This window comes from Phoenix dactylifera, chromosome 5 (assembly GCF_051530095.1).
Source record: "Phoenix dactylifera cultivar Ajwa chromosome 5, Ajwa_hap1_PhDact_Kaust_v1.1, whole genome shotgun sequence".
In the NCBI taxonomy this organism is placed as follows: Eukaryota; Viridiplantae; Streptophyta; class Magnoliopsida; order Arecales; family Arecaceae; genus Phoenix; species Phoenix dactylifera.
In genome coordinates, this window is record NC_143194.1 from 3,418,926 (window position 1) to 3,430,161 (window position 11,236).

General features: G+C 40.6%; 2 protein-coding genes across 2 annotated transcripts; both read right to left on the reverse strand.

The window, feature by feature from the left end:
- Positions 1–283: 283 nt before the first annotated feature.
- Positions 284–1,486, reverse strand: LOC103704906 (germin-like protein 8-14). The gene has a single exon (XM_008788411.6). It carries the CDS (start codon positions 1,095–1,097, stop codon positions 480–482), a length of 618 nt encoding a protein of 205 aa, XP_008786633.1. The 5' UTR covers positions 1,098–1,486; the 3' UTR covers positions 284–479.
- Positions 1,487–9,401: 7,915 nt separating this feature from the next.
- Positions 9,402–10,985, reverse strand: LOC103704905 (germin-like protein 8-14). Its single transcript, XM_008788410.5, has one exon. The coding sequence runs from the start codon at positions 10,196–10,198 to the stop codon at positions 9,581–9,583; it is 618 nt and encodes a 205-aa protein (XP_008786632.3). The 5' UTR covers positions 10,199–10,985; the 3' UTR covers positions 9,402–9,580.
- Between the last annotated feature and the right edge of the window lie 251 nt (positions 10,986–11,236).

Here is an 11,236-nt window from a genome sequence, read left to right on the forward strand (position 1 = left end):
AATTTTTTCTAAGTGATATTTCTACAAATTTGATAAGTAATAAATGTTAAATTGATAAGTCTTTAGGACAATCCTAATTAGCATTCGCCGATAAGAATTATTTTTCCATTTTGAAGAATGGGAATGTTGATGATATTGCTGAACGGTTCCATTTTTGTTCCACACCCAACTGTAATCTCCACCTTTTAAATGCATATTCCTTTTTTTTTATCTATGGCACGGGATTTATATGAGGTATTTAGGTATCATGTTAAAGTTTAAAAAAAAAAAAAGAGAGAAAAAATTGAACAATTAGTGTTTATTACATCAAAATTAGATTTGGTGCCCACAGAAGACCACACCTGAAACAGGACTTCATACACCACCAATATGCCCACAACAAAATTAAGGACTAAATCAAACACTTAACACAGACAACACCCTCAAATTAAGAAACCCGGCACCCATTAAATCGACTCTCGGCCAGCGAGCTCTCTCATTTATCCGGTCCCTCCGAGCATCTTCTTGAGCTTCTTCACTTCGGCATCATCAAGGTAGGTAACCTTCTCGACCACTGCCGATGGCAAATTGTTCGAAAAGAGCGCGGGCGATGTTACTTGGATCCCAGGGCTCGGGCTGCTGAATCCCACGACGCCTACCGCTGTCGTCTCACCAACATTCACTTGGAAGTGCAGCAGCCCCTGGGGGAAGACCATGGCGTCGCCCTTGTTGAGGGTTTTATAGTAGGGGTTATTGGCGGAGGAGATAAAGCCTGCCAAGAGGGTGCCCTCGGTAACCACAAGGAGTTCAGTGCCGGCCGGGTGGCTGTGGACGGGGATAAAACCCCCAGGGGCATAATAGACGTAGGCAGCTGAGATGCCAAGCCCATTGAGGCCAGGAAACTGGGCGACAAAGGCCGTCTTCGGCGCTGCCTTAAACATGGTGGAAAAGTTGCCGGGCACGCCGAGGCCGGTGATGACGAAGTCGTCGGCGGTGACAGCAGATTCTTTCTTGCACTGGTAGCCCGAGGGGGTCTCTGGGCCGGTTAGATCCGCCACGCAGAAGTCTGCGGCGTGAGAGGAGGAAACGAGGAGACAAAGGAGGAGGATGGGAAGCATGGTTGCCGTCTCTCTTTCGCTGACTTATTTGCTTCTGTCCTCCTCCGGATCACCCTATGAGTTAATATATGGTGTGTGGGGTTTAAATAGAGGGGTCTTTGGGATGGGGAGTCAGTCCGGAGTTGGAGGAGATCGAGAGCTGCAAATCCTTGAAGCCATGCAGTGTTTGGTGAACGTACGGCTAGGGTTTTTGGTCGAGAGAATCCAACGTGATATTGAGCTGTAAAGAAACCTGAAACCAAGAAGTTTCTGCTGTCTGTTTGTCTTTTCTTTTTTTATTATGTATGAGTGAGACACAGGCTGAGTTGGTGAGTGAGAGAGAGAGAGAGGACGCTTACGGTGTGGTTGTTGGTTGGTGGCCATGGTGAACGAAGAGATGCATCCCCCACGACTTCCGGATGTATGTGTCCCAACTTTGCAAGACCTTATCATTTGATTGAACGATTTCTTTGTGTGGTAATCTTGTTTAAATTGTTTTGAAAGAATCCATGATGTTTTTATCTGACGAAAGCTAAACGGCATCTATGAGCACAGCATAAACCTGACCCGGTTTTATATCCCAGGTCCTACATAAACTTTAAGTGAAACCCACGTCGAGTGAAACTAACGTGATCATCTTGCCGTAGTTTATCCTAATTTGTATTCGCCAACCCAATTGTGGACCTGTTTGGATTCGCCAACCCACCATTATTTTGGCATGTTGCCTCTCCTTAGAGAGACATGGAGAGAAGTCGAAGAAGTCAGTGTACCCTAACAACTAGGAAGTCCCCGGCTCCTCTACATGTTCACCCATTTATAAATACGGGTAATTATTTTCCCACCCTACCATGGACCTCAGTATAACAAAAAATCTCTATTGACCAAAATTGAAATGTCCCGTCCAACGACTTCACTAATTTTAATTCCCGGCTCCTAAGATGTTTTTTTTTAAAAAAAAAGTGTCGAAGATGCCTCCACCCCCATGATGGAGAGGTGTCAATCCTCATTCCCACCGAAGAAGAGGAAGAAGAAGGAGGTTGGTCGCAACGGCCAGACATATCATCAAGTACTTGTTTTATTTTTCACAAGAGGATAATGTGATAGAATGAAAGTAAACGGCCAGCTATGAGCAAGTTTAAATGCCTCGCTTGTATTGAAAAAATCTATCCCAATATTTCTTGAATAATCAAAAAAAAAAAATCTTTGGGATAACATCAAGACCTATCCTACGAGCGTGAGTTGAGCACATAATACACGATTCAACATCTCGTAGGATTGATCCATAGAATATGTAAAACTTGCCTGAATTTCTCGCTTTACAAACATATATGCATCAAAGCAAGAAGTTATATAAGATAGAGCGTCTAGAAAATTGAATCATTATTGACTTCATAAATCAAGTTAACTTCAATTAGAAAGAGTCATTATTTCCAAATTATGCAATATTTTTCAACACAAATTTACTGAAATGATGGAAACTAACTAAATCTTAATCCCTTAGTGCTCGCCCATAAGCCCATCCGATCAACACTTTGCAATCTGATAAAAAGACAAGAAAAAGAAGAATAAGCTAACAGTATATCCAGTAAATTGCCTCTAAATTTTTGGTTGGATTGGATCAAGGTATATATGTATATATTAATAAAAAAAGGAATGTTCAAATAAGTACCAAATATCATAGTAAACTGTAATAGAAACTAATTTAAAGACAAATTTTCAGAAACAAAATCTACAACTAGCATGCAAATGTTTAATAACTCAAAAATTCACCTTTCAAAATTTTGATCCTAGATTCCTTGTTGCCTATACCACGGGTTCCTCTTAATTCCGAGATCTAGTATTGATTGACCTCGTCAAATTGCGGGTCCACATGCCATGTTGTCTTTCTTTTTGTTGATGACCGGAATAAATGCGGGCATGTTCAGAAATTTTTTATTTTTATAAAATATAAAAATTTATTTTCTAAAAAAAACTCTAATTAAATAAGAAGCATTTTTTTAATTTTTTGTTGACTTTTTTTTTCCCCCGAACCAGAGGAGTCTTTTGTTATTTTTTGCGAGCTACCATCGCATTGCTTAGCTAAGCTTTTCCATGGGTCCCAGCAGTGTATCATCTCTGTGAAGGGAGTGGTTATTGGAATACATGCGCCGCCTGGCCCACCAAGTCAGTGGTTGAGGTAGGTAGCTTACAACAACCATGTATATGAAAAAACTTTTTTCTCGTCAGTTAAAAATTAAGGTCTCTTTTTTCAAAAAAATATTTTTAAGCCATCAAAATTTATTGATAAATTTTTTTATTAAAAATATATTATATATTTTATACAATCTTTTTACAAAAGTAGATGTTCAACCATATATAAATTATAAACCACTTTAGAATGTACCATTTTTTCATATCAACCAAATATTTTAAAATTATTTTTTAAGCATCATATTTTTAGAAATTATCTTATAAAAAAGATATTTTAGTAAAAAAAATTCTTTGCATGAACCAAACTAGTTAAAAATAAAAAATACAAAAAAATAATAAAAAAAAAGAAAGAAAGTCACTCAACCACCTCCCACCATTCATGGTGCTTCGTTATGTGACACAACTCATAATACATGAACAAAGGGGGCAACGGCAATACATCACACCATATGGCTTCTTTGACCCATAGAAATGGGCAGAAGCTTTGTAACAATCCAAGACCTCATCTAAAATGGCTAGTCGGAAGGTATTATTTGGATTTCTTGATCCTATATAAGTATTCAAGATCTACCCAGCAAATATCCAAGATTTACCATTGTAGTATTACTGTGGCCAATGTCTATTATAGACTTAAATTTTTGAAGTAATGTCCCGTTTGCCTACTTTTGCTAATACTTTGCGCAATGATTTTTGACACTGTGGAGAGGCATGGAAGATACCGTTACTTTAGTAGCCTTTTTGTGGAGATATGGTTCAGTTAGTACGAAACAAACCTATTACAGCTACCCAGCACTGTGGTTGACGAGCTTGGATCAACATCTTGCCCTTAACTATGTTCAAGGTGCAGATCAGGAGTGGCAAGCCATTTGGAAGCTTATAAGTAGCTGCAAGAGTTTAGATTTATTTATATGGAAGCTTGTGTGGGGTCCTCTGCCAACTAAATTATGGCTTCAATCTCTCCGTCTTGCTTCTAATGTCCTGCGTGTGGGTTGGTTAATGAGGATGCCAATCACTTGTTTTTTTTTCTCCCTTTTTTTTCTTTTTTCCCCTGGCCATAGATACTTTGAATCAAATCTTGGACTGCATGGGTTGGGTACCCCCAGATTTAGTGCTTGCACGAGATGCTGGTTGGCTTAGGGTGCAAATGGGTTGGGTTGGACCCAGACTCATCTTAGTTTCTTATTCAGATTCTAATTTAGACCAATACCCAACCCAATAAAAGACCGGATCGGATCGGGTTGAGTCCGGTCTATGGCTACAATTTTTGATCCAACAGGTGATTCAAGTTAGGTCTGATCTATATATAACCCGGACCCAATCCAAAAAATTTGGGTTTGGTTCAGGTCTGAGTTGGGCATGTTTGTTCAACAATTGCATTTTGAAAATTTTCAAAGTATTTCAGAATAATTATTAAACAAAAATCCTATTTTATCGGAGCAGGAGGGAATACAAGAAACATATTGTAGAAAGCTATCAATAAACACGTCCAGTGCTTTTGGTAGTTACATCACAATAAGTAAAAATTATGTCATTCCATAATTATAAAAAAAAATTGAATAGAAATAAATTCATTCATCTCCAAAATAGGGTTTTCTCCTTACTTAGTCTATATGTACCTTATATTTACCAACTGTTTTCAAAGCTTTTTTTGTGGTATATCTTGCTTTTTCTTCCTTTTTTTTTTCGAGACCCTAAGCAAGAAACTTGAAGATCAGTCACAAGCTATGGTCAAAGACCTCAACTATCATTATTAATTATATCATTAGGACTGAAAAGAGGAGCATGCTAGATCATTAACATCAAGAGGATGTCATGATTATGATAGGTAAAAAGAGCTAGAAAGGGTGAACTTAAGATGCCACTGCTAGATAAATGTTTTTGAAATGAGAGACTTGGATTTGTCAAGAAAGACACATGGCGCATGCCTTTTAATGCAACCCCTCCGTCTATAGCCTATATTAGCTCCGGAAGCAAGAAAGACAACAATGTTGCTCTAAAGAAAGCCTCAAAGCATTTGATTCTTGCAACCCTAATTCGTCGTCTGATCCGACGATTCGCGCACATTAATAGAAATTGAGAAAACAAAGAAGAAAGCGAGAAAGATTGGAGATTTACCGAAGCCACCTTGAGATATGATAGATAATTACCGTAATTCGCCATCGCTTCCTGATCTTTCTCTCTCTCCCAACTCTCCCTAAATAGTAAATATACAATTCTAGGGTTTCAGAGGAGGGGGTACCCTGATAGTCGGACCGAAGTACACCAAAGTCGCCAGGCACCGAAGTCATCAGAGGGTTTTGCACGACCAAAGGGTGAGATCAATTGCAATTTGCGATGGGCAAGAAGAACTAACGAATCTACTGCATATGGGGTCTACCATCTGGGTGAGAGAGCGATGGCCGATAGGGATTTGCCGAACTGGGACAGTTGGATGGGTCGAGACTCGAGATGGCTACACGGAAGAGGGGAAGAGTCAAAGAGATGGAGCTTAGTGGAAAATCGAAATAGTGGAGACTAGAGAGTGGAGATCGAAGTCTTAAGAGTTAAGACTTAACTCTTAAGTCTTAAGAGTTAAGACTTAACTCTTAAGACTTAAGAGTTAAGACTTAACTCTTAAGTCTTAACTCATAAGAGTCACAAATGGGCCGAGCCTTAAGCACCCAGCTGATCTGTTAGGCTTGCACCCCTGCGGCCCGCGAGTCCAAATAGTTTAGCAGGTTCGGGTCAGTCGAGTCGGGGTAGGTTGTAGGGTTGGAAATCTAAAATTATCCAAATTTCAAATGGATTTGATCGGATTGGGTAGGGCCAGAATTCAAAAAACTCTAACTCAGCCCAAAAAATGGAATGGATCCTATTTTAGAGCTCAACCCGGTCTAATGAGTTATTTAAATAGGGTTGCATTGGATTTAATCCCATCAGGTCGAGTCATAAACCAACCCGGCCTATTTCACCCGCACTGGTGGCTACAGCTCGGGTTCTGAGAGGGTCACACGGAGCCAGTCTGGGGCATGAGTACTCTACTTACCCTTTTTTTTTTTTTTTTGGAATTTGTGAAAGGCTGGCAATCGCCTCCTTTTTGATGGAATTCGGTCCCCCTGACAAAAGGAATTTTGTGGCCCATGGGAATCCGAGGATGGCTTCCCCCTCCCACCCACTTCAGCAAGCTAAATATGGGAGTTGCGGGTGCGGGTGCGGGTGCGGTTTGTATCTTTTGTTCTCCTTTCACAATATCAATCGTTAGATCATATCTTGCACAGATCTCAAACATTTCAAATTTTTTTTATTTTTTTTAATACATCAGATGCTTATACTAATCTCGCATGAGCACAGTCAGTTGAATCACTAAAAAAAAGACTACATAGTGACGGAGGAGCAAAAGCCTACACACCTCGTCCAAATAATAACTTTCTTTTGTTTGTCTACACAGATCTCATGGCAGCTGTTATGCGATCCAACAGCGCATATTGCGATAAAGGGTGAATTATTCGTTGCATTGGTTGCACAAAAGATAAAACCCGAGCTAGGGTGGGACGAGATTTGATGGGACCACCTTAATTTGTTTGTCAAAGTAGGCCTCTAACCCACATGAGCTATGATGCTTTTTCATCTCGACGGTGTAGGCTGAGATAAGAAGGATGAGGGACTGGATATTAAGAATATTAGCAATCTCAATGTGTCCGTATTAGCAAAGTGGGCACGAAAACTACTTTGAAGACCTGAAGCATCCTGGAGCAGGCAAATTAAAAATTCCTATTATGTTTGAAAGAAGTTTTAAGAACATCAAACTTTAACCTATGCGATGGTGTTACCATCAGATTTTGGAAGGATGCATGGACCAGTGTTATTCCATTTGCCTCTTTATTTGATGAGCTGTAAGGAAGAGCAGTGAAGATTAACTCAACAATAGCCTCTTGTTGGAGTAGGACAAAACAAAAGCAGCACATTAAACTTTAAAGGCTTTCGTCCTTTCAAGAATCGAAGCAATTCTTCAAATTTTGGAGCCTGTCACACTTTCAAGATTATATTTGTAGCAGCTTACCATAGCAATTCAGAACCTCATCCAAAATAGCTAACTAGAAAGTATTATTTGAATTTCTTGATCCTATATAAGTACCCAAAATCTATCCAGCGAATAACCGATATGAAACTAAATATATGCATGTACAAGTCCTTACATACTCATCTGTTTAAGCCCTGATGTCCTCATCAGGCTAAGGATTCAAATTCATTCAATTCTAATCACAAGCACCATGATCGGCCCACGGTCAATCCCAATGAATCCGTGCTGCAGTATCTCGTAGTCCGCATAGGTACTCAAGAGAAAAGTCTAGTATTTATGGAATGCAGTACTCCAAGGTGAAGATTAGTGAATGATAATAGAAGAAAGTTAAGATGCTTTCTTTTTTTTTTCTTGAAAAACTTTGTAAGTACGAACTCTGCATTGTCCCCAAGAAAACGTATCAGGAGTGTCAATGGCTCAGGTTGGACTGGGTTGGGCCTCAGATCAAATCAAGTTTAGGGTTGAACTTGGACGTTCATGCCAATGCCCACTGGCCTGAACTGTGAGCGCAAAAGCCGTGAGCTCGATCCAATGATGGGTATTGTATTGGGCCGTAATTCATCTTGCAAAGGTAAAATATGCTGATTGGCTAATGCACGGTTGTGTGTGTGTGTGTCTGTGTATTTGTATACGTATATATATATGAGGCATATATATCATAGCACACCCAACCCCAAAATCACTTGTTCTGTATCACTGATATATTAGCGTTTGTTAGCCGCTACTAAGAGGGTTTTTCAGAGTGATCAAAGTTAAGGGAAAGCTTGGACTTCGAGCTTGTCTCATGCTTTCTTTGCTTCTTCTCTGTTCACTTTCTCTTCTATTCCCACCCCCCCCCCCCCCCCCCCCCCCCACTTTTTTTTTCCTCCCTCTATTTTGCAACATTCGCTTCTTTGGCAAAAAATTCTTTAGGTGCCTCGGCACCTATTTGTCTCCATTAAACATGCTTTACAAGTGAATCAGTACCTTTCTCTCAAACGGAGAAGGGAAAACAACATCAAAATAGGATTTGTTTCCCAGTTTAAACTTCTCACCTGCGAACTGGCAGTCCGTGCGCCTTTTCTTTCGTCTCGAAACGTAGACAAGCATCAAAGTGTTTCCAAGAAACGGGGGTTTAGAAAAGATCAAAGCAAGAAAAGAAAGGCCACAGGATTGGTTAAATATCAAGTGGCCGAAATGGATGGACCACTTGGCCATGCCAATAGCCCAAGAAAATGATTTCTCAGGTGCATGAGATGGACAGGCTACCAGAAAGAAAACCGCCACAAGCATACTCCATATGTACATTAAGCACCCTCTCAAGTCACCCAATAAGTTGGTGCTATAATTGCTGCAACTTGACTGTAATTAATTTGACCTACCTACTTGTAAAGCTATCATAGCCTACGGGAGGATTCAAATGCAATGACATGCCAAGTACTTCAAGCTTGTTTAATCAATGTTTGAAATAACTGACCTTTCCCTCAAAAAAAGAAAAAAAGAAGAGATGCTGACTTAATTAATACTGTAATTAATTACTGTTGAGGTCGTAACATATTTAATTTGTAATCCTCCAATTATATTAGTTTATAGTTCTGAATTTGAAGAAATATTCATGCTTTTTTTAAAAAATAATATCAAAATATATATGGATTTTCAAAACAATAGTGCTATTAGTTATTAAGTTGCTATATATTGCTGTAACAGACTTCATTATGATTTTCCTACTTACGAATTAATTCTGAAGCATGTCATATCACATATGTGACATGCCTGCCACATGAGGCATGCTTCTCAGGAAGCTCGAATACTCCATAGTTTTGCCTAAAAAATATCTCTACAGTTTTTCTATGTAGCAGATGTTTAATGGATTGGTGATTAATTAGCACACTTCTTGGCCTTCATCAGCTTTGGTATTACATCCGTGGAAACTTTTGGCTGTTCTGAAGAATGATGTGGATCATGCTAAAAGGTTCCCTTTTCCATGCAATCCAAGATTATCTCTATTTTATCCGTTAAACTATTTAATTAGACTTGTTTAGGGGAGGGGAAGAAGAAAAAGAAATTTTTTTCCATGAATTTTAACAATTCCGACGTCCAGGCCAAGCGTACGTAATTAGATTTGATCACCTCACAACACCTCACCCAAAACAAAAGAGTCCATACGCCACCAGTTGCCCACAACAAAAGAAGCACACCTAGCACTCAATACACAGAAAAACCTCAGCTAGACAACTCCCATCAAATCAACTCTCTGGTTGAAAAGCTTGCTCCCTTACCCGGTCCCTCCAAGCACCTTCTTGAGCTTCTTCACTTCAGCATCATCGAGGAAGGTAACCTTCTCCACCAATGCTGATGGTAAATTGTTGGCAAAGAGCGCGAATGATGTTATCTGAAGCCCTGGGCTTGGGCTGCTGAAGCTCACGATGGCAACCGCCGGCGTCCCGCCACCATTTACTTGGAAGTGCAGCAGCCCTTGGGGGAAGACCATGGTGTCACCCTTGTGGAGGGTCATATAGTACACAGTATTGGCTGAGGAGATGAAGCCAGCAACGATGATGCCCTTGGTGACCACGAGAAGCTCGGAGGCAGCAGGGTGGGTGTGGAGGGGAATGACACCCCCTGCAGCAAGGTCGAGGCGAGCGGCGGAGATGCCCAGCCCGTTGACGCCGGGGAACTGGGCGGCAAAGGCCGGGGTCACTGCAGCCTTGATGATGTTGGAGGTGTTGCCGACGACGCCGAGGCCCGTGAAGACAAAGTCGTCGGTGGTGACGGCAGATTCCACCTTGCACTGGTAGCCCAAGGGGGTCAGGGAGCCCATGAGGTCCGCGACGCAGAAGTCCGCGGCATGGGAGGAGGGGAGGAGGAAGCAAAGGAGGAGGATAGGAAGCATGGTTGCCTTATCTTGAGCTGACTTACTAGTTCTTTCTTTTAGCTGACTGCATGAGTTGCTGCCATTCAGTGTGAGGTAATTTATATATATATAGAAGAGTTGTTCTATGGGATAGGGAAGTGGACGGCATGCAGCGTTTCACCTGCATGCATGCGGTGGGAATTGGTCCGAAGAAACCGACGGGCTGCTGAGCTGTTCAGCACTGAATAGCAGCGAGTCCGAAGAAACCCTCTAAAATAAAGACGTTTCTGTTGTGTGCGCGTGTGAGAAAAAGAGGGAGAGAGAGAGAGAGTTTAGAAGATGACTCAATTACAGTAGTAGATTGGATCCAAAAGGGTCCAAGTGGCCAGGATGGGAACTACCTTCTACTTGGGACAATTGGTCGATGAGTGAAGACGGGATGGCCTTTCGAACGAAGCACATCTTTCAAGAGGCCAACAGTGCTGCAGAGCAAGTGGCCGCTTATGCGGCCAATCACTTCGATAGCAACCTGTGGACCTGAAGAGAGGATTTGCCTAGGACATTTCGTGACATTCTGTTTTCTGATTTTTATTGGATGTGTTCGAACTCGAATAATTTGGTTCTCCATAACATCTTAACATGCAATGACAAAAGAATACTTCTACTGGTTGATGGTTCTGAATTTGAGGTCGAGGGATTGAGGTGTGATGCATGGTTTTAATGGTGGGAGAAATATAGTTACACGTTTTCATGGTTGCAAGTTTAGAGCTACGATGTTTCAACGATAACGAAATATGGTTATGTATTGGAGGACACTAAGCCACTGAAGGTTCTAAAGTTCTTTGTTATTAATTTTTATATATATTGTTATATAAACTTCTTTTCCTTGTTTATTTTTTTACGTCTTTTCCTCGTTATTAATTTTAAGTTCATTTTAACCATAGAAAGAACATATAGGATTGGCTAGAGAATATGCCTACTAGCACAAAATATAGACAGGAAAGCATCTGTTGTCATCTATATATGGTGAAATTAAGAGGCTTGCATTGATGTTAAAAGATCTATCAACATCTGGTC

What these genes read in the sequence shown, in the direction of transcription:
- LOC103704906 (XM_008788411.6), bottom strand. Translation starts at nt 1,097, where the DNA reads ATGCTTCCCATCCTCCTCCTTTGTCTCCTCGTTTCCTCCTCTCACGCC.
- LOC103704905 (XM_008788410.5), bottom strand. Translation starts at nt 10,198, where the DNA reads ATGCTTCCTATCCTCCTCCTTTGCTTCCTCCTCCCCTCCTCCCATGCC.